The sequence below is a fragment of the Pygocentrus nattereri genome, chromosome 21 (genome assembly GCF_015220715.1).
Source record: "Pygocentrus nattereri isolate fPygNat1 chromosome 21, fPygNat1.pri, whole genome shotgun sequence".
Classification (NCBI taxonomy): domain Eukaryota; kingdom Metazoa; phylum Chordata; class Actinopteri; order Characiformes; family Serrasalmidae; genus Pygocentrus; species Pygocentrus nattereri.
The window spans coordinates 11,198,722-11,226,221 of record NC_051231.1 but is presented as its reverse complement, the minus strand read 5'-3'; the positions used below and the strand labels follow the sequence as shown (position 1 = coordinate 11,226,221).

The 27,500-nt window shown below is 38.9% G+C and overlaps 2 protein-coding genes across 4 annotated transcripts in view; both read left to right on the top strand.

Moving 5' to 3' along the window:
* nisch (nischarin) overlaps positions 1–15,073 on the top strand; it is a 30,872-nt gene extending 15,799 nt beyond the window's left edge. The window contains exons 15-21 of one of the 2 annotated variants that reach the window (XM_017704805.2): positions 1,980–2,050; positions 3,082–4,368; positions 5,217–5,403; positions 6,106–6,256; positions 8,233–8,361; positions 11,722–11,883; positions 13,489–15,073. In XM_017704805.2, coding sequence (XP_017560294.1) covers positions 1,980–2,050; positions 3,082–4,368; positions 5,217–5,403; positions 6,106–6,256; positions 8,233–8,361; positions 11,722–11,883; positions 13,489–14,117 — 2,616 coding nt within the window. In that variant the 3' untranslated portion in view covers positions 14,118–15,073. Of the gene's footprint in view, positions 1–1,979; positions 2,051–3,081; positions 4,369–5,216; positions 5,404–6,105; positions 6,257–8,232; positions 8,362–11,721; positions 11,884–13,488 lie in introns of those variants that run through there. The other variant, XR_005129287.1, reaches the window with a different exon arrangement.
* Positions 15,074–22,169: 7,096 nt separating this feature from the next.
* Positions 22,170–27,500, top strand: part of stab1 (stabilin 1) — an 89,341-nt gene continuing 84,010 nt past the window's right edge. For both annotated transcript variants that reach the window (XM_017704808.2, XM_017704807.2), the window contains exons 1-4: positions 22,170–22,479; positions 22,712–22,839; positions 25,103–25,218; positions 25,297–25,382. In XM_017704808.2, the coding sequence (XP_017560297.1) occupies positions 22,429–22,479; positions 22,712–22,839; positions 25,103–25,218; positions 25,297–25,382 (381 nt within the window). In that variant the 5' untranslated portion in view covers positions 22,170–22,428. The remainder of the gene's footprint in view (positions 22,480–22,711; positions 22,840–25,102; positions 25,219–25,296; positions 25,383–27,500) is intronic.

Below are 27,500 nucleotides of genomic sequence, written 5' to 3'. Positions count from 1 at the left end.
GTCATGTAGCTCCAACACTTTCGTCCTATCGTCTATCTTAATATTCGGGACACCCTACCCCATAGGTGTGACCACACCAAATGGAGTTCTAAGGGCTTAGTGTGGGGTGAAATGGGATTGGGCCTTAGTAGAAGGCAATCTGTATAGAATGTCATGCAGCACAATTGAGCCATGTATTTCAGCTCTGCAGTCCTAATTCACACCTCAAACGAAAACTTTGGATTAGATTTGTTTATCAGGGGGACATTAGTAAGAACATTTTCACTCGTCTTCTCAGTGTTCAAACTCTTGTATCCTAGCTAGAGATGAAATCACTATTCAGGCATTTGTTGTCTTTCATCATGGGAGGACAGAAAAATTACACAGGCTGCCCATTCTGTGGTTTAACAGAACTGTAGAATGTGAAATGTTTGCGAGTATGTTATACTCCAGAGTGTTGAACTGTGGATGTTGTTCAGAATGTAACTGAGAAGGCTAGATTAGGCTGATGTTAGGTCTAAAATATTTTGTTCAGCTAATTTTGAACATTAAAGAACATGTTTTGAAATATCTCCCTCTGCGTGATTATACGTATATGTGCAGCTCCACTAAAAAGGTGAGGACAGTTAAAAGGGTAAGCCACAGATCTGCATTAATTTAAACCAAAATCAGTTTTTTCTCTTTTGGCATTGTTTTTGTCCTTTTAAGCAGATAACTGGATCCAAACAAGATTTTACACATACTGTAATATCAAAACTAGTCAGAATGCACATCCCTCATCTGAAGAGCAAAAAAAATTACTGCAGGTCGAGTGAGTTTCTAGTGGATTGCATTTTCTACAGATTGCGGCGAATGTAGTCATAAGTTCAGAGGAGACTAAATGATATGACATCAAATATGAAGTAATGCTTTCTGTCTGTAGCTGCCATTATAATTAGCCGTTTAAACAGTCTTGAGTAGCTCGCTTTTCAATGCTGTCTCACTTTAGAGAGAGTGGACACCAGATCAAGTAAATGGTTTAGAGAATCCTCCAAACCACTTATCATTTTATGGGTTGGAAAATGGGAAATGCAGATACACACAGTTTAAGAAGGATGTGCATCCTAGAAGATAAAATATGACGAGCAGTAGCTCAAAAATGTTTTTTTTCTTCCAAGTGCAAGGTGGCGTCTGTCTGGAAAATAGAGAGTTGTGTGTGTCCGGGCAGGACTAAAACGTTCAGCACACAGCTGAGTTCAGCGAAAAACTAGGTATTTTTCCTCAGGGGAGGAGAGGAAATGCTGACCTGGCCAAACTGAATGGAAATCAGAGTATCACCTGTAAAAGAGGAAATTACCCCAGGACCCAGTGAAAATTTAATCCTGTCGGAATCCGGCTTGTTTTGCTCTAATATAATTAATGCAGCCTAATGTCTTGGGTGCTTATTAGCTTTAAAGCTCCTTTTCAGAGTAAAACTCTTTGACCAGTGCTCTGAAAATTGAGAGATTACTGAGATTTAAAGGATAACTGTCAAAGTACAACATAAAATAATTTGGCTTTGTTCATGAATTATGAATGTTGGCATGAATTTCAACTCCTCAAATTGATATGGTGAGGTTGTTAAAACAGGGCACGTTTCAATTTATTTCGCAATTTAGGCAGTTATTAGAAAAATGTACTCCAATTTTCATTTAAAGCAGCAAAATCATCCATTTTTTACTCTGAGATCTCTTTTGAAAGAGTTTTACATGATCTGTGACAAAAGAAAGAAATTTTTAACTGCGTCTGGTTTGAGAATAACACAATTTAAGTCAGCAGTTACAATGGATTTTAAAGTAAAATTATTCATGCATTCTAAATGACAGATTCTACTGAATTTACTCAGTTCTTCTGAATTTACTCAAAAACTCCTTTCAGTGATTTTGAATTCAAGGACTCCATTCAAGGCAGAGCTTATGAAAGAGCTCATCAGGTTTTCCATATAATAATGGCTACATCTGTCCATGTTTGGTATATTGCAGGTTAAAACTGAAATTGACACCTGTTCATCTCCAGAGATCCCTTGTGAGCCAATGAAGTATGAAAGCACCAGGTTGGTTCTTCTGCAGTTCTTCTCTTATTCACAACAATCAAGTCACATTTAAAGCTAGCATTAGAGTTAATATGAAAAGGTGGACTACTAAGGTGAAATTACATAATTCTGAAGTGGGAATTCTGAGTTCAGAATTATGTTTTTACCCTTACTTTCAACCTCCGAGCTACAAAGTGGGAGACAAAACTTGGACCAGTCAATGAACAGTGAACTTGTATCATTAGTGCAGATTTAACCAAGTACTATATCTGTATGTGGACTGATCTAAAGGAAATCTCTTCTAAAATGAGACAAGCAGCCTATTACTACTGTTCACAGTGTGAATAGCCATGTTGATTTGACAGCTTCACAGAACTTAAATTCAGCAATATATTTTATTGATTAATACGTTAAATTGTAGGTTTGCAGATTATATTGTATCTGATTGTATAAAGGGGTGAGCAGTATTATGATATATTATCTTTATTATGATAAATTATGCCACAATATACTTTTCTGAGGCAACTGCATATTTTTAAGGTACTGGTGATGATTAGATTAATTACATTAAGTGACCCATATTAGTCCCACAACGGGGATATTTTACCTCCGCAATCTAATCCATCAGTGCAGTGAAACACCATATACACACTAGTGAACACAATTAATGAACATTTAATTAAACAGGACTAATTAACAATTAATCCTGTTTAATTAGATTTAGTGTCCTGAAACGTGTGAAATAAAAAAATTATATGCAAGTTTTGACAGTGTATTTAAAACATGGCAGTACTGGTGCATTTAGTCTGTTCACCATATATACCACAACCAAGTGTTGTGCCATATCACCTAGTTTTGCATAGTTTCTTGGTGCATTGGTGTGCAACAGCAGGAGGTGTGAACTTTGTTTCAACCTTCTTTGTTTTGTCCACCATACTTGGACAAAACATTTACATAATCATAGATACCCTAATTATGTTAATTAGGCTCACTTTTCTATCTTCATTTACAGCTTTTTACATTGCATTCACTTTTCAATTTCTATTTTTCAGCTGCTTGTACTGCAAAGACGACCAGGAACCCTGGACCAGCAAACTCTCCACACCAGTGCTTCCCTTCTGTTATATGTCCTACACCAACACTAACTTGGATTTCAAAGCCCAGCTCTCTACTTTGATTTGTCAAGCAGATAGAGAGAGGACGGCCGCCAGGCAGTGCAGGACTACCTCTCTGGAGGTGACACATCAGGGCAGCCCTGACTCTGGTGGCGGATACTTTGAGATGGGCTTAGATAACAGCGAGGAGATCATGGGCTCCTCCTCCTCTTCCACAGTTCAGGACAAAGAATCAGAGGATGTGGAAAGGGCAAATGTCAGATTGGTCATGTGGTGTCACTGCATCACTGTAGCCCAAGATGTACGTCTGAATCAGAGGACTTCTTGCTTGGCAGCGACAGACAGCTTGCTGGTCATTTTCCAGACACGCTCCAAAGATCTGCCAAGTAGCATGCAGGCACTAATGGAGAGCCTTGAGATAGGGTTGATGGTGCAGTATACAGACGTTGAAGCGTTTCAATTTGATATTCCGGAAACCTGCCTCTCTTTAAAGGTGAGGTCTAGCGACAAACAATGGTTCTTCTTCTCAGATGGGCAAAATTTGAAAGACATTCACACCCATGTGGACTTGCTTATGAGTAGAGCCCCTGGTGAACTTTTGAATGAATCCACCATCCAGCAATTCATTCAGCAGTTCCTAAATTCCTGGGAAATCGAGGAGAATGACAGTGGAGTGAAAAGTGGACTGCTAACTCACATCCTGGACCATGCCTCATTGTTCACCCCCAGTCAGGAGGACACAAACAAGCCACAGCAGAGTTCTATACCATCAGATATTTTGTCTATGCTCCATGAAGGTCACACCTCCATTCCTTTAGTTCTGTTTCTCACAATGCGACATCTCTGCATACTGAAGATAGATTTCATGGCCCTGGCATCAAAAGACTTGACTGAAGGAAATCGCATGCGTTCTTGTGCTAAGTTGACCCGTATTCCTTTGGCTTCTACCTTGCTTAACCCCAAACAAGGTTGCACTGATGGAAGCAACACCATTGCCCATCGCTTTTGTAACAGTCATGTCCTAGAGCTGATGGCAGGACATGACTACCTAGCTGTTGTTTTTGCTTTGCCTCATGACAAGTTCTTGTTCTTGAGGCAGTTCAGCCAGTTTCGCGCCAGCCTCAGGGACATCAAGACCATCGCCCTTCTGCAGACCAGTAAATGTCACTTAAGAGTCAGCTCTGCAACACCCAGCAAAACAACCCAAAGAATGCAGAAAAAGAGGTAGAGGAATGTCTGTCTTGCCAACACCCTTCGTGAATGCTGCTCATTTTGTTTGCTGTGAAGAGTCAAGCAGAAAACAAGTGTTTATACTAGAGGTGGGGTTGCTATAGTAACCTTTTGGCAAAAGTCTAGCAACCACCTGGGAACCAATTAAGACGGGCAATCACTCTGCTTTGTCACTTTCATGATAAATTGTGCCACAGTATGCTTCTCTGAGTATATGTTGTGTATTGTCAGTACTTCTAGAACACAGAAAAACTGCAGGAATCGTTACAAGACTGACTAGTTATAGAGAGCCTTTACACAATAACAACCAGTCTGTACTTTATTACTGAATAAACGGCATAGTAACGGCTTATTGAATGTAAATAATTTTATTTTGTTCATTCATTTTTACCAGTTTAATGTTTTTCTGACTTGGCTCTTCTCAAATAATTCTTGAAAACTTAAATGAAAAATCTGTCGTTGTGCTGTGTGTATATTTGAATGTGGTACTATTCTTCTGTTGTTGCTTTTTGTCTGTTCTAACTTGTTCATAAACCCCACAAAAGCTAGATGTTGTAAAAGATATTGTCTGTCATGAGAATGTGATTAAGTATTATCGCCCTTCCTTAGCTGGCACATTCAGTGGCTTGAAGACAGGGTTTTAGCAGAGCTTTAAAAATAATGTCCATTTACTGCAGACAGTAGTTGCTCAGTAGTACCATCTGCTGGACAGATCTCTGTAAGGCAGCTTTTATTTAAGATTTGGGTCTTGGGTGAAAGCTATGTAACAACAGTTTTTAGAAGATGTCTAATTACAATAATGGGGTTTAAAAATGTTTTATTGTTTATATGTTTCTTCTAAGTGCTCCTCAGGATCTGCAGAAGCCCCAGTTAACGCTGTCTCTGCTGTACCCTGGTGAGGCGCTCATCCAGCAGCTTTCAGATGAAAACCAGTGTCCTAGCCACCTCTGTCTCTCTTCATCCCTGCGTTACCTTTCTTCACTGCGGGGCGAGGACCTTGTCACCTTCTTCCATGACAACATTGCTGAGGTAAGCAAGTCATGTTCCTTGTAGTTAGCTCTGATAATTCTGTGATCTTATTTGGTGGTAGGAATTTAATCGCTTAGTAGTTCTAGCTTTTCTTTGGGGGATAGGAGTAGAAAAAAATCTGTGAAATGCAATCACTGCCATTTACTGTAACAGTATTTAAAGTATATAAAGGATATGAAAAAAAACTTTTTAATACACAGTTACTGTTTATCTGCTGAATTTGTCATGTTAGAAAATAAATAGCACATAAAATGTGGCTTGTGTGAAAATTATGGCTCATATTGAATGTTTTTTTTCCCCAAACTTAGCAAATAAATAGAAAACTAACATTTGAAGATTTTTTTTTTTTTACATTTCTTTCCTGAGGATTATGATGAAATGTGAGACTTTAAGGTGAACTGATTCTGAGTCATCAGCAAACTGTTTTACACCCCTAGTGTTTTGTTGTTAAGGGATATCCTGCTGATGGATTTAGAGTAAAACTGGACATGGTTTGTGTAGAGTTTTATGTCAGTCTACTTTAAAGCCATGAAAAAAAGTGCATGAACTCACACCTACTGCATGACACTTCCAGTATGATGGCATTAACACTTTCCACCAGGTTCATTATGAAAAGTTTATTTTTCCCTACTGCTATATCCAGTATATCACTTAGATCAAGGGTATAATTGAAAGTCTCAGCATTCTTGCTCTTATATCCAGGTGGAGAACGAAGAGTTAAAGCATATGCTATGGACATCTGTGATCTTCTATAAGTCCCCTGAATTGGAGATGACTGCCTGCATTCTGTTGTCTACCAAAGCTGTGTACTTTATCCTGGACGATGCTGCATCGTCCCTCAGTGATCAAGCTAGTGAGTGATCTCTTTGTCAAATGTGGTTTGAAAGCATAGAAGTAAACAGTATTAAAGGGGCATTCTTGCTTGAAGGGGGTGAAGAGTTAAGGATGATTTTTCAGAGACACACGCCAAACAGTGTTATGAAAACTTAAAAATTACCCTTAAAAATTATGAAACACGTCATATTATTGTAGTTTAATGTCGTTTTAATGTATTGTGGTCATTTTTTTCATAATGGACTTAAATAATCACTAGTAGCACGCTGATGTTTCAGCAGCTAGCTAGCTAAATTCGAGAAGGAAACTGGCGAATAGCTGACTCCAGCTTCATATTACTGAATAATTAAGGGTGGTCGATAATAAATAATTGTACGCCCCTTATGATGCCCTAAATGTAACTGAAGCCCAGCACTGAGGAGCTGAACTTTACCCACCTATCACTGCAGACTGACAGGGTCGCCTACAGAGCAGTGCTAGTAGCCTGTTAATGAAATAATGTTTTTTATTTGAGGGTCCCATTTTATTGGGAAGATTTCAACCTCTGCAACTCATTGTACAACCCCAATTACAAAAACTTTGGGACGCTGTGCAAAATGTAAATAAAAACAAAATGCAATGATGTGCAAATCATTTAAACCCTGTATTTCTTTGAAAATAGTGCAAAGACACTACTTTGTGAAAGACTGCACAAGCAAATAACTTGCTTTTCATGAGTACATAATAACATTTAAAAGATTCAGAGAATCTGGAGAAATCTCTGTATACAAGGGACAAAGCCAAAAACCAGTATTTGCTGGCCATGATCTTTGGGCCCACAGGTGGTACTGCATTAAAAACAGACATGATTCTGTAGTGAAAATCACTGCATGGGCTCAAAAACACTTCTGAAACCATTGTCTGTGAAAACAGTGCATTGCTGCATCTACAAATACAAATTAAAACTCTAAAATGCAAAGAAGAAACCATATAAAAACAGTATCCAGAAATGCTGCCACCTTCTCTGGGCCCGAGCTCATTTAAAATGGACTGAGGGCAAGTGGAAAAGTGTCCTGTGATCAGACGAATTAATATTTGAAGTTGTTTTTGGAAATCATGGACATGTGTCCTAAAGACCACTCAGCTTGTTTAAAAGCCAGTAATCTTAATGGTATAGGAGGGCATTAGTGCACATGGCATGAGTGACGTGCCATTCTGTGAAGGCACCATTAAGGCCAATATATGCTGCCCTCCAGATGACGTCTTCAGGGAAGATCTTGCTTATTTCAGCAAGACAATGATTGACAATGCAATATTTAAAAAAAGAATAATACAAATTTATTTTTATATATATATATATATATATATATGTGTGTGTGTGTGTGTGTGTGTGTGTGTGTGTGTGTGTGTGTGTGTGTGTGTGTGTGTGTATATATATATATATATATATATATATATATATATATATATATATATATATATATATATATATAAAATTAGTTTCAGCATTATGTTGTCTTTGTAGTGTTTTCCTTTAAAAATGTTTTACATGATTTGCATTTCATTGCATTTTGTTTTTATTTACATTCTGCACAGTGTCCCAACCTTTTTGTAAATGGGTTTATGCCCAAGTAATTCATTGTCTTCACTCTGCTGATAATTTAAAGAGAGTTACTGTAGTTAACCTACTACAGTAAGATATTCGGCTTCAAAAGTACGTCCCACATTCAATATATATCATCAGAAGGGTTTTTTTTTTTTTTCTAGTCTTTAAATTGGTAGCACCATAAGAGACAAGTATGCGCCCATGCAATAGATATAGTGAAATGTAGTGAATTTTTTTTTTTCTATTGAAACCTTTTATACTTTGTTTCATAATTATATTAACTTTTATTATATCTATCCAACATTTGTTTACTTTCCATAGCTAATCCATAACTCCCAGTCCTAATCCATAAACAGACAAACTGTAACTCCTTATAAAAGAAATTACAACTGAAACATTTCTCCCTGCAGTGATGTGGAACTGGCATCCATCAGAGCACAAGGACACAGATTTCCTCATCTCATTCTGCTTTGCAATGAAACTGAATGAGCTGCAGAGCGTGAACGTGGGGCTGTTTGACCAGTACTTCAGAGTGGTCGGTGAGTAGAAGATCTGTAGTAATGAAGCAGTTCAGAATAAATAGAACTCTGTCTCAGTTTATTGTAATACATTACAGAACATTGGAAGCATATCAGGTTCAAAATCCAAATATAAATGTGGTTTGTAACATATTTTCCTATATTTGAATTTAAATTCCTGCTTATATACACAATAAAATTTAATGGGTTTTGCCGAGCTCGTCCATACTTAGTAGATTTATTTAAAGTGAAAAATGAAAATCTATTTCCAAAGCATAAATATCAGAAGCAGGGTGGCTGCTGATTCGTCTGTAGATTGCTTTATCTGTGCATCAGCTGATCTAAATGATCGTTGAGAAAATGATTATTTTGAGCTACAGAAAACTACAGAGTTCACTTTTATTTGATTTTATCTAACCAAGAATTTGACTGCGCTTCCGTCAGAAAAGTGGGATCTTAATAACGCCAGATGCTAATTAGATAAAGCAATATTGAGGCGTTCCACAATTATAATATCTTCCTCGTATGAAACATGAATGCAGGCTTAAATGATTTTTGAAGTTCATTATCATCAACATCATCATCGACCGCTAGTCTAGATAGGGGAGTGGTAGCAGTTGAGAGAGCAGAGAATCCCAGATGATCCTGTCCCCCGCAACTTCCTCCAGCTCATTCCCGGGGACCCCAAGCCGCTCACAGGCCAACTTGGAGATGTAATCCCTCCAGCAGGTCCTTGGACGACCCCGGGGTCTTGTCCCTGTAGGCCGTGGCTGGAACTCCCCCACTAGGAGGCATCCAGCATAGCGGCTCTACTCTGAGCTCCTCCCGGATGACTGAGCTCCTCACCCTATCAAATAGACTGTAGCCCGCCACCCGACAAAGAAAGCTCATTTCCGCCGCTTGTATTCGCGATCTCGTTCTTTCGGTCATTACCCACAGCTCATGACCATAGGTGAGGATCGGGATGTAGATCGACCGGGAAACAGAGAGCTTCGACCTTTGGCTCAGCTCCCTCTTCACCACTAGAGTCCGGTACAGTGACTGCGTTACTGCTGCCGCCTGTCCCAGCCTGTGGTCGATCTCACGATCCCTCTTCCAGTCACTCGTGAACAAGACCCCGAGATACTTAAACTCCTCCACCTGGGGCAGGTCCTTTCCCCTTACCTGGAGTGGGCATGCCATGCTTTTTTGAAGTTGTAGTTCATAAATACAAAAATGAGTTTTAATTTGGCCTGGCCTAATAGTCTCATAAAAAAAATAATGAGCTACAGCATCCTATAGATTAAGTGTGCCAATTTTATTATTGAGAAGCAATTTACAGATTGAGCAATTAACAGTGATTAATACATCATCTGCACGCTGTTTTTCTGTTGAAATGAATATATTCAGGGTAAAAAAAAATTAATCATAAAATGTGGCCTGTGCAGAAGTTATGTATTTTAATGTGTTAAATAAAATTTTTAATTTGACACTAAAATTTGCAGGAACTGGGGTGCTCACTTTTTTATACGACTGTATAGACTCTTAAAGGCAGCTGATTAACCTGCAGCGAGATCCACCAAACTTATGGGTTATTAGAGGATATTATGGGGTACTGTGAATATTGATTGAGAGGCTCTCAGTATAAGTTAGGGAGAGGGTTGTGTTCCTGGTATAGAAGTCAGGGTCTCATATGACCCTGAATGTGCAAATTGATGCATTTGCTGTGTCAGCATAGTTGTGCTGAAGAACTGCTTCAGTCTTAATCAGAAGGTGAGAATATGTCATGGCAAAGAGAGGAGGCGCTATTTCTCTTTTTTTACACATGGTATTTTCTTTGATAATGGTAATTCAGATTTTCCAAACTATTTCCTTTATCTTTCTGATAGCATTGTTGCATAATTGCATGAAACATATCCCTGCAGTAGAAGTACATTTTAGTTTAATTCCCAGTTTGCATTTTCATTTGAAAAAAGCTACTAATAAGCAAATCTGTGTGTGTGTGAGTGTGATAACAATATTTAGTATATCTATGTTACATGTCGTTTGATTATTTTGCATTGTGTATGCTTTTATACTGAACACCTCACTCAGTGTAATTTAATGAAAGATTTGAGTATTTTCCATTAGTGGCTTAAGAGTTTTTTATGACGTCTCAGACACTGACATGGCTGTGACCACTGATTTCCCCAATGAGACCTTTCAAGACTAATTTTAAAGTGAAATACTAGGCTGTGCTGGTGTCTAGAATTTTTCATGCATTTGTCTGCCAATGCTGATACGTTTATTACATTATAACATTTATGAAATGTAGAACACGTCGAGCTGAATTAGCATTACAGAGAAAGATTTATGTCTTTAGGGTTACAGTTATAGTCAAATGAATAAAATCCCAACATTTTACTGCAGTAGTGAGTCAGAGTCATCTAAACATTGCAATATCCACTTGTCACTGCTAAAGCTGACAATTGTGTGGCAGTTTTGACACCCCAGGTCATGATGTGTTTTGTTGATATTCTTAGAGAGAATAAATGAATGTAACCTCTGCAGAGAACACACATCTGCACAGTGTATTGCACAATTTGCTGGGTTTAACGTATATTCGGGGAGAAATAAAAAGTGGCCTGTGCAAAACTTATTTTATATTTTATGGTGTATTTTTCAAGTACTGAGTAAATCAATAGAAACTGTGCAGTATAACTTGCTTCCATTTAGAAAATCAACAAAACGTGTATTTTGGCTAATTCAGACTTTTGCATATGACTGTACAGGCCAGTAACAATTGGCCAAGATGGATCTTTGCTCTATGTAGCAATCAATCAATGTATTATTTTTATTTTGATAGATTTGTGTTGTAATTTAATGAATTAAATAATGTAAGGCAGGTAACAGCGCTCATAATTACATGTCTCATGCTAAATAGCCAGTTACCTCTTATTTTAGTGTATTATTAGATGTTATTTGAAAAGAAAAAAATGGTTTTTAAATTCTGAATTTAAAATGTCACTTTATTTGAATCTAAAATGTCACTGATTCCTGCACAGGAGAAATTTGCTAACCCCAAATTGCAAAACATTAAGCTAACAACAAATCGTTAAACAGGTAGAGAAAGTAACTTGGTATGGGATGCTTTTTCCCTGTTCCCTGTCTTGTGGGTAAACTTTGAGACAGGAAAAAAGAGACAGTGTTTTTCCACTGAGCATTGGTGGCTTTAATCAGTTCAAAAACATTACTGAGCCAGTTTGTGTTTAACGCCAGACCAGTTATTCTCTGTAGGGGTTAAATCTTGACACTGACTAACCCACAACCATAAAGTAAAAATCATCATGTTTTGGTCCAATTTTTCCACACAGAGTGTACAGGGAAGAAGTCTGACAGCATTTTCTTTGTTCCTGTTCAAAGGGCCGTCTGCTGAGCACATCATCACCTGCCTGACGAGAGACAGCTACAGCACACATCACTTTCTCCAGCAGCTGATGACTGTGCTGTCTTTACTGGAGAAAGTGCCCTCGCCGGAGCCCTCCGAGCAAGACTTTTATACTCAGTTTGGGAAGAAGAGCACAGGTATGGGAATAAACCATCACCTTCATTCTTGAAAGGTTCACAATATATTGCTTGTTAATCATTATCGTTCATCAAAAATCATTGATCTTTGTGACACTGATGTTACAGAAGGCTACAATATGCAAACAAGCCACCTAACCAGTCTAAACAATAAAGGGGTTTGTGCCCCCGTTTCTGCCTACATCACCTACTCCTGGATATGTGTGGATAAACTGTATTATCCTATAACTCAGAGACAAAAAGTGACTGTTACAAATGCTGTCATAGCAAATATTTTGATACTTAAAGACCACAATCCTAGCAGTAATTTGCCACAAGCTGCCATTTTGAGCGAACAAATGTAGAGGAATGTACACAACTTATCAAAGTGCCTTTTATCATTAAACTGACTAGACCAAAAATAGGTGTTTCCATAGCGATGTGAATGGAGCTTCTTTATCACAGTGGTGGGAAACATGGTAGCTAACACACTGTAAAGGATGACTTGGTAAGTTTACAGTGACTTGCTTAACTAACTTACTGGCAACAGAGTTGCTAGCTAGTTACAATAATAATTATTGACGCTGTGCATGCTGTAATGTTTGTTTACAGTAATGACACTATTTTTAAATGCGCTACAGAACCAATTTAACAGGACTACATATTGACAGCAGTACAATACTGTAACCAACAGTATCACCTTTACTGAGTGTTATTATCTGCACACATAGAGCACACAGCTGTTAAAAACTGTTTTTTACATTGTCTTTAAAATTTGTTTTATATGCAAAGTTAAAAACTTCACGTTACTTAGTTTCTCAGAAATACAAGCAGCTTTTCTCTCAAACGTTAACAGGCTGACAGGCTCATTTATTAATACTCAGGCTTTAGATTAAAGTATTTAGGATTCACCAAAAGTTGCTGTATACAAGGTTAAAATGTTACATGCATGTCTTACAAGCTCCAGAAGTATTTGTTTAAGCTCAGTCTAAATAGTATAAAACTTGGTGTGAAAAAGCAAATGTACACTTGTTAGCTTGGTGCTAACATGTCGCTGCAAACCCCATAAAGACCGAGTCTTATAGCTAGTTGAGATTAGCAATACTGTGCAACGGAAATCAGATACTGGAAGTTAAATTTCTACATAAAATTTTGCATTGTGATGACATACAACACAAACATAAAAGGTTCAGAAGCTGTTTACTAGCTTTACCACAAATATAAACCTTTTTAAACATATAAATAATGTAAAGCTGAAAAATAAAATTATTTACAGTGTATACCAGGGGCTACTGTTATTGTTATTGTTACAATAATATTGCAGTAAACAGAAAATAAGGTGTTTAATACAGCAAAATCTGCCTGTACTGTCAATGGTTTTCATGCATTCAGCATGTGATGTTGCATGGAAACTGTAAAACACACTTCAAGTATTGTACTGGCTTGAAAACAGTATGTTGTATAAATACAGAAATTCTTGAAAGCTCCAGTTCTGCATGAATCCTCTTACGCTCACCAACCACTCTGAGCAAATGTAGTGAGTTAAAGAGGACCAACACAAAGACTCAGATTGCATCACTAAGATAAGGTGAGACTTTAACACTGTGTGGTTTTCATCCGATACAGGTAAAATGGAGAATTATGAACTGGTCCACTCAAGCAAGGTGAAGTTTGTGTACCCGAGCGAGGAGGAGATCGGTGACCTCACCTTCATCGTGGCGGAAAGAAAGGGCTCTCAGGGATCCTCCCACTCCTTCAACATCCTCTTCTACGTGCTGGTGTTCCAAGTTCGGAGCGTTTCGGGTCACTCGGCTGAGAAGCAGCATCAGCTGCAGCCGAAGACGCTCATCCTCACCAGCACGGACATCTTTCTGCTGGACGAGGATTACATCAGCTACCCACTACCCGAGTTTGCGAAGGAGCCGCCGCAGAGAGACAAGTACTGCCTCACGGACGCTCGCCGGATACGCGATCTGGACCGAGTGCTCATGGGCTACCAGACTTACCCTCAGGCACTCACTCTGGTCTTTGATGACGTTCCAGGTCCAGATCTGCTGTGCCATCTCACCATGGACCACTTTGCAGATGAGCAGGAGAGGGGAGAGAGGATGCAAGGAAACAGCGGGGCTGAAAGTGAGGTCCAGTGGTGCATCTTCGTGCCCAGTGCTGAAAGTAGAGAGAGGCTGATTTCACTTCTAGCTCGCCAGTGGGAGGCGCTGTGCAGCCGGGAGCTTCCAGTGGAGCTTACTGGTTGAAGCGTGGAGTGCACATGTTCTTTTTTCCCACCATGCAGTACAAAGACAGAGAACAGGGAAATTCTCCTCTTACTTGCACAAATACGTACTGTTGCTGTCCCATCAACTTTCTTCTGAATGGACAAATAGAACTGACTTGGAATAAAACCTTGTTACATTAATGTACATCACAGCTAAGAACCGTATTCGATCTTCTGTAAAGTTGCCATTTCAGTTTTGTTACAGCAAGGACAATGTACATAAAGTCACACTCTATTTTTTTTTCTATTTGTTTCGACACAGTGCATCCTGGGAACTGTGAACAGAGTCCACATGAGTGTAATATTTTCTTTTATATCAGGCTTCGAACGTCGCTTAATTTTTCTTGCTGCTTTCGTCTTATTTATCTGCTGCTGTGCACAATCTCCAACATGTAAATGACTGACGAGACCTGTGTGAACTCTGTTATTTTACATTTTGAACAGTATTATTGTATTTTAATCGGAATTAAGGAAATGTATCCATTTTTGGACAAAAGCTTTTCCTAGCTGATTTTATTTTTCTTTTTATGTTTTAAAGCAGGCGTGTCAAACTAGGGACCTTCTGGGCAAAATTGCTGTGGAGATTAGCACTTACCCTCATCTAATGCTCTGAATTCAGTTCATTGCCTTGCTAAATAGCTGATGAGCTGAATCAGGTGTGTTTATTGAGGCAGTGAGATGAAGTCTGCAGTGTTTTGGCCTGGGAGGACTGGAGCCTGACACCTATGTTTAAAAACGTTTTGGCCTTTTAGAACCTATTTTAGTTTTAGATCTCAAGGTTGCACATTAACACATGGAAAACCACCCTACGAACGTTTACAGAATGTTGCAGCTAGATGTATGTCAGCTCAACATTTCGAGATTATTTCACCGTGGGAATTAACTGAACATGCACTTTTGAATTTTTATGAATAAACGTGGTTAATGCAAAAATTACCTTTATTGAATCTTGGAGTATTTTATTTTGTACCACAGCTTTATAAGTTCAGAGTAATCTTATAGCACAGTGGTCACAACAGTGCTTCTCTTTTTTGGGATCTCTGTTTTCAGCGACACAATACCTACTTGTTGAAGACTGACGTATAAAATACACTTGCACAAAAACGTTTTGATGCCCCTAGTCAAATGACGAGTGTAAATAAGTGAGCACATCCGCTAAAATGAACACACTTCTGCATATTTTAATACATGATTACTGTTTATATACTGAATTTAATATACACTGTATTGCCAAACCTATTCACTCACCTAAAATCCAAATAATTGAATTCAGGTGTTCCAATCACTTCCAATGGACACAAGTGTATAAAACCAAGCCCCTAGGCCTGCAGACCGCTTCTACAAACATTAGTGAAAGAATGGGTCGCTCTCAGGAGCTCAGTGAATTCCAGTGTTATAGGATGCCACCTGGGCAACAAGTTCAGTCGTGAAATTTCCTCACTACTAAATATTCCACAGTCAACTGTCCGTGGTATTATAACAAAGTGGAAGTGACTGGGAACGACAGCAATTCAGCCGTGAAATGGTAGACCATGTAAAATGACAGATGCAGAGGGGCATAGTGGTCGCTAACTTTCTACAGAATCAATCACTACAGACCTCCAAACTTCATGTAGCCTTCAGATTAGTTCAAGAACAGCATAGAGAACTTCATGGAACTTTGTGGGAACAGTTTGGGGACGGTCCCTTCCTGTTCCAACATGACTGCACACCAGTGCACAAAGCAAGGTCCATAAAGACATGGATGAGCGAGTTTGGTGTGGAAGAACTTGACTGGCCTGCATGGAGTCCTGACCTCAACCCGACAACACCTTTGGGAAGATTTAGGGTAGAGACTGCGAGCCAGGCCTTCTTGTAAAACATCACTGTCTGACCTTCTGGAAGAATGGTCAAAAATTCCCATAAACACACTCATAAACCTTGTGGAAAGCCTTCCCAGAAGAGTTGAAGCTGTTATAGCTGCAAAGGGTGGGCCGACATCATATTAAACCCTATGGATTAAGAATGGGATATCACTCAATTTCATTTGCTTGTGTGAAAGTGTGGCCTGTGTGAAAGTTAAGGCACTTTTTGTGTTTTGTTTTTTTCCCAAAATGTTAAACAACAAATAAATACCAATTTAAAAAAATAATTTAAAGGAAACTATAAAAAAGAAGAAACGCTAGAACTTGTAGAACATTGAGAATGAAGTTATAATAACACTCAGAATCTTCTTCTTTCGGCTGCTCCCTTTAGGGGTCGCCACAGCGGATCATCTGCCTCCATCTTGCCCTATCCACTGCCTCCTCTACTTTCACACCAACCGTCTCCATGTCCACCTTCACTACATTCATAAACCTTCTCTGAGGTCTACCTCTTCTCCTTCTACCCGGCAGCTCCATCTCCAACATTCTTTGCCAGATATATCCACTATCCTCCTCAACACATGTCCAAACCATCTCAACCTGGCCTCTCTGGCTTTATCTCCAAACTGCTCCACCTTCACTGTCCCTCTGATCTGCTCATTTCTAATCTTGTCCATCCTTGTCACTCCCAACGAAAATCTCAGCATCTTCATCTCCGCCACCTCCAGCTCAGCCACAGTCTCCAAACCATACATCATAGCAGGACGCACTACTGTCTTGTAAACCTTCCCTTTCACTCTTGCTGCTATCCTTCTGTCACACATCAGCCCTGACACCCGTCTCCACCCACTCCATCCTGCCTGCACCCTCTTCTTCACCTCTTTTCTACACTGTCCATTGCTCTGGATGGTTGACCCAAGATATTTGAAGTCATCCACCTTTACGACCTCTACTCCTTGCATCTTCACCTTTCCACCTACCTCCCTCTCATTCACACACATGTAAAAATGGGGACCAGTACACTGGTTCTCCACTCATCAGGCATCCTCTCACTCTCCAGGATTTTGTTAAACAACCTGGCTAAAAAGTCCACTGCCCTCTCTCCTAAACATCTCCATACCTCCACAGGTATGTCATCTGGACCAAATGCCTTTCCATTTTTCCATCCATCCATCCATTTTCCAAGCCGCTTCTCCGTCAGGGTCACGGGGGGGGCGCTGGAGCCCATCCCAGCAGTCCTCGGGCGAAAGGCACGATACACCCTGGACAGGTCGCCAGTCCATCACAGGGCAGACACACAGACACAGACAGTCACTCACACACTCACACCTAGGGGCAATTTAGCATGTCCAATTGGCCTGACTGCATGTCTTTGGACTGTGGGAGGAAACCGGAGAACCCGGAGGAAACCCACGCAGACACGGGGAGAACATGCAAACTCCACACAGAGAGGACCCTGGTCACCCGGCCGGGGAATCGAACCCAGGCCCTCCTCGCTGTGAGGCGACAGCGCTACCCACCACGCCACCGTGCCGCCCTCTTTCTATTTTTCATCCTTTTTAAAGCTGCCCTCACTTCCACCTTACTAATTCTCTGCACTTCCTGATCCACTATCTCTCCCCCCGTTATACCCCTCTCTCTCTCATTTTCCTCATTCATTAGTTCTTCAAAGTACTCCTTCCATCTACTCAACACTCACTAGTACATTTCCCTCTCTATCCTTTATCAGCCTAACCTGCTGTACATCCTTTCCAGCTCTATCTCTCTGTTTAGCCAAACGATACATGTCCTTTACTCCTTCTTTACTGTCCAGCCTCTCATACAGCTCATCATAGACCTGAGCCTTTGCCTTTGCCACCATTCTTTTCACTATGCGACTAGCCTCACAGTACTCCTGCCTACTTCCTTCATCTCTCTGGTTATCCCACTTTTTCTTAGCTGCCTTCTTCTTCTGAATACTCTCCTGGACTTCCTCATTCTACCACCAACTTTCCTTCTTTTTTCCTCTGACCAGACGAAACACCCAACACATTCTTGCCAGTTTCTCTCACCACCTTAGCTGTAGCTTCCCAGTCCTCAGGTAGCTCCTCACTGCCCCCAAGGGCCTGTTGCAATTTTTCCCTGAACTGCCTGCAACCATCCTCCTCCTTCAGCTTCCACCATCTAATCTTTGGCTCTGTCTTCACTCTCTTCCTCTTCTTTGTTTCTAATCTCATTCTACAGACAACCACCCTATGCTGCCTTGCTACACTTTCCCCTGGCACCACTTTACAATCTCCAATCTCCTTTAGGTGGCATCTCCTGCTAAGGATATAATCCACCTGTGTGCACCTCCCTCCACTCTTGTATGTCACCCTGTGTTCTTCCCTCTTCTGAAAATACGTGTTCACCACAGCCATTTCCATTCTCTTAGCACCACTAATAACACTCAGAATGCTTATCATAAATCAATGATCATACATACATACATACATACATACATAGTGTTTCATTCTGCACTGTAAAAGTTATTATTGAATGAAATAAGTATTATTAAGACATCCAAAACTTTTTTGACAGTAGTTGAAAAAAGGGAGGTGGGTGCATAAAATGTGGCCTGTGCCCTCGTATCTCCATTTTTGTGTTTTTTCAGTTTTTGACATCATTTGAAAATGTCTAAGGCCTTTGTGCGTTGATCACTTCGTGATGAATTGACCAAAGGGAAAAAAGCACAAAATGACTTGGGGGGTAAAAAATCTGATTCCATTGACTTGCATTTAAAGCAGAGCATATCTTTTCCTTCTCCTGTAAAGTTACATTTTGGAAATAAGAGGTTTTGATCTGAAACCGGGATTTACAGTGTGTTACAGACAAGTTTAGACAAACTTCCTGACCTCCTTTTTGTTTGGGCAATTTTCTGAACCCACAACAAGCAGTCAGCAGTATTAGAACCTACTTTTTAAGTTCCCTAGGACAAACTTCAATGTTGAAAAATGCCAACTGTCACCAGTTAGCATGCTCTCTGTGTGCCAGTTCTGCTCCGCTGCATTTTTATTTCATTTTGTTTTATTTTCATTTCATTTCTGCTGTTCTGAACTTGGAATGTAGTGTATAAGTGTGAAAAATAGGAATATTGGCGTAATAGGAAACTGGTGGCATTTTGTGTTATGTTTGAGGGACCAGCATTGGGCATTGTTAGTTTGACCTCATCATTTCCTGTTATTTCAGCGAAAACAGAGTGTGCTCTGTTAGAAGGTCAGAACACAGTGATGTTCAGCTGTACCTCAGTTCAGTATTTTGTGTACAGACTACCCTCGGTTATTTCATTTCCAGTCAAAAACAGCCATTAAGATCAAGGTCATCATTTTCAGATGTTTCTGAAGAGATTATCTTCTATTTTTACACATAAGATAATCTGCTTGCATAAAAAAGGATATAGTCAAAGAGAAATAAATGTAAAAAAAAATAAAAATAAAATTATTAAAAGCTGCCCCCATCAGATAAACAGCACTCAAACCTTCAGATCTGAAAACATCCACAGATGTTTCTGTCCATCGTTCCACTGTGAGAAAACAACTCAGTGCAACTCAAGAAGCCTCACTGAGAAAAGAAAACAGATACATCAAACAAAGAAGCTGAAGAATGGGCTGACCAATCCAGTCCAGACCTCAACATCACGGATTGTGTTTGGAATTACTTCAGAAAATGATCAACCAACTTCTAAGACTGAACTTTGGAGGTGTGAAAAAATATTCCTGCAGAATATTTTTTGTAAAACTGGCAGTTTTAACTGGAAATTAAATAAATGAAGGGGTCTAACACTTTTGCCCAGTACGGCATTACATATAAATATACTCTTTTATATAAAAAGGATAAAACATAAAAACGGTTGTTAATATTGACATTGCAAGAAATGTAATCATACATTTTGGTTCATTATGCAAAGGACAGCCAATCTGTTGAAATGTGAACTTGAAATGAACTTCTGTTTTTTCAGCTGGTCATATTTTATCTGTTTCTTGCTTTCATCATGTAAAAACATGGCGCTAAACTGGAAATCGAGGTAAAACAATACCAGGAAAGAACAGAACCATTCTGATGACACAGCAGTGTTAACAAGTGGCAGCTCCCAAATCTGCACATTAGTGATGTTTTTTTGCCTCCCCAGCAACTCAAGTGTCTTATATGCTTAATAATGATTTAAAAAATAATCCATTAATTCAAAAATTAAAGGACATTTCTGTTGGAATGTGCCCTTTACTACAAGAACACTGGGAACTATATGGAAATTGAAGATATCAGTGATAAACATATCACTTTTTTTTGGTAGAAATGTACTGATCATGAATTTTAATTATTCATTTTTTCTATTAGCCTTTTTCAACCAAGTTCACACTGTGTGGCTTAAATGAACGTGTGAAACACATTAGCACATTTCCAGTTTATCAGCCGAGATCCCATCATAAATAACACTATTTGCTTTTTTCGAGCTGTTTTAAATTTTAAATCAGTTTCATGTTTGAATAACATGAAAATAAATAAAGTGCTACATTGAAAGTAAGAGGCGATTTGCTGTTTAGCACAATGACTCTGATAATTGCACTACAAAATTTTGGTTAATCTGTATCAGCAGCGTCCAAATACATTATTTACATCATAAAGCTGCAACACACAAAGTAAAACTTGCCGACAAAGTAACAAATTGACGATTTGTTCATGCATCCCAATTTTGATATCAGTGCAGCATTTTAAAATAAATTGAAAATTTTACACACTGAAATAGCTCAGCTGTTTCACATTACATAAACTTTTTATTGAACCTTTTACATTCCTTTATTTTATCTAGCTACCTAATTATCTAGTTTAGGCTAGCTAGCTTTTAGCTTACCTAAGTGACTATGATATATTTAGTAATGAAAAGTAGTGTAATATTATGACATACTGTCGATAAATGAAAATATGCCGAATTTCAGTTCACAATTTCTGTTTATTTGATTTTAATACAAACACAAGACAAAAATGAAACAAACTATACACTACCAAAATGCACTTGTCAAAGGAAAATTATCTTAATTATAGTCAGTATATCTAATATTTCCCATTTTGAGATGGTTGTGTACTGATAATAAGACTGTCTAGCATATTTCTAGACATTATTTACTTGTTTTAGTTTATTTTTATCTCAAAATTATCTCGCTATACTGGCAGATAATTTAGTTGGTTTCAAGCACACTCCTTCAAACAAGCAATGTTATCTGCCAATATAGTGAGATTGATTTCCTCAAGATGACTAAAAGCAATAAAAAAAATGTCTAGAAATAAGTTAAATAATCTAAAATGAATCTTACAACATTCTCATTAGGAGAAATATTAGATTTATTGACTATAAGATAATTTTACTTGACGAGATACCATATTTTGCAGGGTAAATTGTACCAGAACTTTTTCAATATGTTAAATTCAGCATATCAACAGTAGCTGTGTATATAGTGTGTTTTCTGTAGAGAATGTGTTCACTAATTTACAAAATCAACAAAATATGGTATAAGAACGGAGCGACCAACCTTTGCAGACGACTGTTTATTGTTTTGTCTTTTCACATTTTGGCCTCAAGACAAAAGTTTAACCCTTGAATAGAACACTCACGTTATGTGAAGGTTGGTTATCCCTTTAAAATCTCAGGCTTTATTACATGCTAAGGCTTATTGTTCAGTAACTACAGGGGCTTCAAGTCAAACTGGTTGAGTTATTCTCAGGTTATAGAAGCATGTAATAAAACGTTGGGCCCACCAGTGACCCTGGCTATTGAAGGGGTTAAACTTCAAAAAGTTTAAGAATCATCTACTGAAAGGTTCTTTATGGAACCAGATGTGGTTCCTCAATGGCATGGCAGTCCACTGTGGTGTCTTTATTTTGAGAGCGAAGGTCCAGCCTGGCGCTGATCAGACAACTGATGCAGACTTTCTGTAAAAAGCAGCTGAACTCTGAAGAGCAGGCTTTCTGGCTGCGACACACCTCTGAACAATGAATGCTTCTAATCTTCTGCTAATTGCCATTGAATAGTTTGGGTTTTTTTTTTCAGATTTTTTGCTGAACCTCGCAGACGGTCAGCTGACAAGCACGGATTTCCTAACAGTCATGGGGGCGATTCAGCAGAGGAAATCCGTCCATTTTCCTGTCAGGAAAAGATAATTTTCTCTTGACTCCTCTGCTTTGAAAGTGGTGCGGAGCAAAACAGCACAGCCTCCCTCTCTCGACGTGAACCCACCAACATGCTGTTCCCCGAAAGCAAGTAAAAAACTCTTGAAGTGGACGGAGTCTGGAGGTGAAGAAGTTACTTTTCTGTTTTCCCCTCATGATTCCAGGTTGCTGCAGGTCCTGAGGGAGCCTTGCTGGTTTTCACTCTTGCATGCTTATCTCAGAGGACATTCAGAGTGCCCAGAGTCGCCTTGCTCTCAGGAAGCAGTCATGTATTATCTGTTGGTCCTAGGACTCATGCTATGTAGTTTACAGATCGAGGTAAGTCCAGTTCCTCACTCTGTGTGTGGACTTTCTGACTTCATGCGCAGGGTTGTATGTTCTGTTAAGATAGCATTTGTTAGTCAGGCACGTCCACAAACCACATTGTGACTTACAGTCTTATTGTACTTATGTTTGGCTTTCAAAGGAAGGATAGGATGTAGTAGGAGGAAGTAGGTTCCTGGCTTGCACCATGTTTCCAGGCTTATTATTCAGGTTCTTTTGTTTAAAGGCTGTGTCCAGTCGCTGCGATGAGCCCCGCGTTGTCCAGCACTCCACTCTGTGTACATCCTGCGCTGCAGCACCTGCTATTGTCTGCCCACGAGGTTTCAGGAAGACCACCATGAATGTTAAATGCCGGTAACAACATCTTACATAGGGGTTCATTTATATATATGTATATATGTATGTGTGTGTATATACACACACCGATCAGCCACTTCATTAATTCCACCTCCTAGTATCAGCTCCACCGACCATATAGATGCGCTTTGTAGATCTGTAGTTACAGTCTGTGGTCCATCTGTTTCACTGTATACTTTGTTACCCTGTTCTTAAATGGTCAGATCATAGGTGCTTGGTCATTCTCAGCACTGCATTGACCCTAACATGGTGGTGGTGTGTTAGTGTGTGTTGTGCTGGTACGAGTGGATTAGACACAGCAGTGCTGCTGGAGTTTTTAAACACTCTGTCCACTCACTGTCTACTGTATTAGACACACATACCATGTTGGTCCACCTTGTAGATGTAAAGTCAGAGACGATAGCTCATCTACTGCTGCACAGTTTGTGTTGGTCATCCTCTAGTCCTTCACCAGCAGTCACAGGAAGCTGCTGACTGGATGTTGTTCGGTGGACTATTTTCAGTCCAGCACTGACACTGAGGTGTATAAAAACGCCACCAGCACTGCTGTGTCTGAGGCAGAAAGCATGCTGTTACGTGGTATGACATGAGAAGAATACTGTTTGGACCACTGTGGTCAGATCTAACTCGTTGTAGAGATCTGCATCTACAGTGGGGTCTGAATGTCTGAGATTGTATTGAACATTTTGAAAAATATAAAAATTTAGTTATGGCAAGTAAAATGAAGAAGGAGTGAAGGTTTGATGTCTTCTGCTGGTGCTAGACTATCAGGTGGATTTGATCTACTGATCAGTGTCTGTACGCAAACTCATGCGAACGCACCCATTAAAGCAAAAGATAGCAGTGTAAAGTAAACCACAACTTTTGCACAGCCCATGTTTTATTCCCGAATATGTTGAATTCAACAAATAACCAATAGTTTTGCATTAAAATGTACAGAAGCATGTTCTCTGTAGAGGATGTATGAACTTATTTACACTCAGAAAATCAACAGAATGAGCTCCTGAGTGGCGCAACCGTCTCCATTTACAGGGGATCATGATTTCGATCCCTGGTGATACAGGAATTCAGGAGAGCTCAATTGGCCTCGCTCTCTGGGTGGGTAGGCTGGCCCCCCTTCTCCCCCATCACTCAACACGATGTTAGTCAGCGCAGGCGTCTGTTAGCTGACGTAACAGAACTGGCGCTTGGTGCTTTCCTCCAAGTGCGTTCAGCTGTCCAGTGACGTGTGAGCAGCAGTTCGGAAAGATGCAATGGTGCTTCACAACTCTTGGAGGACTAAACTGGGGAGAAAATTGGGTAAAAAAAGAAAGAAAGAAAGAAAAAAAACCAAAATATGCATATTGACCGGAGTGCCAAAACTTTTACATACAGCTGTATATCAATTATTTCTTTTTTGTGTATTTTTTTGAAGGTGCAAAGACACAAGCCAACAGTATGGTTTTCTAACTTTACGTGACTAAGCAAATACAAAAGATTCAGAAATGTATGTTAACGTTTCAAAGATTCTACTTTTTGCTCAAAGTGTTATGCTGATAATATTATTTGTAATGAAAAACATTGTTTTAAATTAAACGAGAACACAAAATAGAAGTATTTTCACTAGTGCTCTCAGACTGGACCCCAGGGTCAATATGTAGCTGTTTAAGTGCATTTAGCAGTCGGCAAAAAAGGTAATGAAATTAATTTTCATTTATGAATGTACGTTTGGCTTAATCCCATTGGTGAAAATATGTGTGACTATGCAGTTTAGGCTAGCTACACACTTAGAAAAAGTGGTTCTTCAAGGGTTCTTTAGTGAAGAAAATGGTTCTATCTAGAACCATGAAGACTCAGAGACCCTTTGCACGATTAAAGGGTTCTTTGCATCTTGAAAGGGTAATTCAAATGGACAAAGAATGTGTTTTACATGTTTTTAAAGAAACTTTTTTGTTACATTATTATTGTTATACTCTTGACATCAAGTCAGAAGAATAATTTTTGCTGCTGTATAGAACCTTTTTCAGAAAGGTTTGTATAGAACCATTTACAGCACGTTCTCCATCAATCTGAAGTACTCTTTTCTGATGCAAAGAACCCTTTAATTGTGCAAAGGGTCTCTAAGTGTTATTGGTTTTATAAAGAACCATTTCTTTACTAAAGAACCGATTAGAGGTGTTATACAGCATTATATACATGATATTGTTTCTTAATGTGTAACTACAGTCCTGTTTTATATGCATGTCTTTTGTATTGTCTCTGACCTCCTCTGATGTTTTAGGTATTCAGTGGAAATTGGGGACCGCCTGCTGGAGCTGCCTGGCTGCTCTCGCTCCTGTGAAAAGGTCACCACGATAAAGAGATGCTGTCCTGGCTTCTGGGGGCCCTTGTGTTTACGTGAGTGTCCTGTTTTGTTTACATAAGCTAATTAAAAACAATCAACAGCTGGACTAAGCTGACATTCTGCTTTTCCAGCCTGTCCCAGCTGGATGGGGAGGCCTTGTAATTGGCATGGTACCTGCTCAGATGGAGACTCAGGGAATGGCACCTGTGCTTGTGAGGTATTTCAGTTACCTTCTATATCACCGCAGTTTTGTATGCATATTATTATGAATTACCATAACATTTCTTACAGTAACTTCAATAAAGACATGCAGTTCCAGTCAGAAGTTTGGATGCAACTTTAAAAAAAGAATACAGGAATATACTAATTATTATTTGGTTATTTTTTTATTTCTTTTGAAGTTGAAGTTGGAAGATTTAGACTGAAGCAGAATTATATTTTGAAATCAAAACAGCTGTTCAAAAAATGCTGTCCTTCGTTTTCATGTCATTACCGAAACATTGAGTTTTTATTTAGCCACGCCCCAACATTTTAAAGGAAGTGAGACTGTATCCCTGTCCCTCATGGACACATGGTGAGCAGTTAGATCCCACTGTTTTGATGTGTTTTCCAAAGTCTGAAAATAACTGTAGTACATTAAGAAAAATCACTACCAAAACTCATATTTTCTGCATATTAATAAACTTTTTTTGGTAACGTTTTGGTAGCGTTATGAGATTATGTGAATGACACAATGGAATCCTTTTTTCAAAATCCTTTATTTATTTATTTTTCCCCTTGTCTTTTTATTGATTTTCAATATTACAAAACAAGCAAATAACAGTTGACATAAAATGTACATTAAACAACATAATCCCCAACACCCCCCCCCCAAAAAAAAAAGTATATATATAAATTATATATATATATATATATATATATATATATATATATATATATATATATATATATAAAGTAAAATATAATTAAATAAAAAAATAAATAAAAAATCAAAAACACTCAGCACTTAGCATCATTTTCCTAATTAATTTCCTTCATAATGTCTCAGAAACTCAGTCAACGGTGACCATATTTCTTCAAATTTTATCCCCTTTCCTTTGACAATATAAGTGAGTCGTTCCAATACAATACAGGATGCCATCTCTTTCACCCATATATGATTTGAGGGTACATCCATTTTCTTCCAGTACAAAGATATTAATCCAAAATCCTTTATTTTAGTAAGATTAACATAACTAAGTTATAGCGCTGCTGAAAGCAAAAAGATTTGAGTCTAAATTTCAAATCAGTTAAAAAAGCTCTTTTTTACGGCATGATTCCATGTGTTACTTCATATTATATTCATTGTTATTCAAAATGAGCTGCTTATCCTCCTGGGTCGTGGGGGTGCATGTGCCTATCCTGGCGCTCATTTGGCAGAAAACAACAAACACCAGTCCATTACAGCACAGACGCACACCTAGGGGTCATCTGTAATTGGACGCACTGCATGTCTATGGACTGTGGGTGGAAATCCCACACAGACACTGGGAGAACAAAATAACTTCACACGGAAAGCACCCTGGTCGCCCGGCTGGGGAATCAAACCCAGGCCCTTCTTGCTGTGAGGCAACAGTGCTACCCACTGCTCTACCCCCCATATAGAAAATAGCAAGCAAACAAAACAATACTTTCTATGTGTGTGTCCAAACTTTTGATCAGTACTGTATCTCATAAAAGACAAATTAGTTTTTGTCACATTGTATTGAATGAAGGATTGCACAATATTGTCACTGTTGGAAACAAAACCTCTTTCTGTTTTTTCCCTTTTGTACAAGTTCAAAATGCAGTTGTTTTTTAGACTGTATCAAAACTGCTCAACAAACTAGCCAAACGAAACTTAACAATATGACTTAGAAAACAAGCTTATTACTTTAACCTACACTAAAGCTTAGTTTTTTGGAGGAGCTCCAACTGAGACAGTGTAAAACTATTAATAACACTTTAATTGGATGGTCCACTGTAGATGTTTTGTAGATGATGAGTATATCTTTAAATAACATTCAACTAAATACCTATTAAATGCAACTGAACATGAAGTGTGGAAGATTATATTAAATCTAACCCTGATCTAGACCTAACCCTAACTCTAACCTCAAGGCAAAACCTACACTAACTCCTAAATTTAACCCTAACTATAATGTTGTTGAGAACCAACTGCGCATCACCAGAAAGTCTGTAGTAGATCATCTATAGGGGACCAAGTAAAGTGTGGCCTCAGTTTGTTTCTGTGAGATTTCTACCTTTGTCAGCTGGTTTATGTGGAGGCAGAATGTTTGACCGAGTGTGTTTTTAG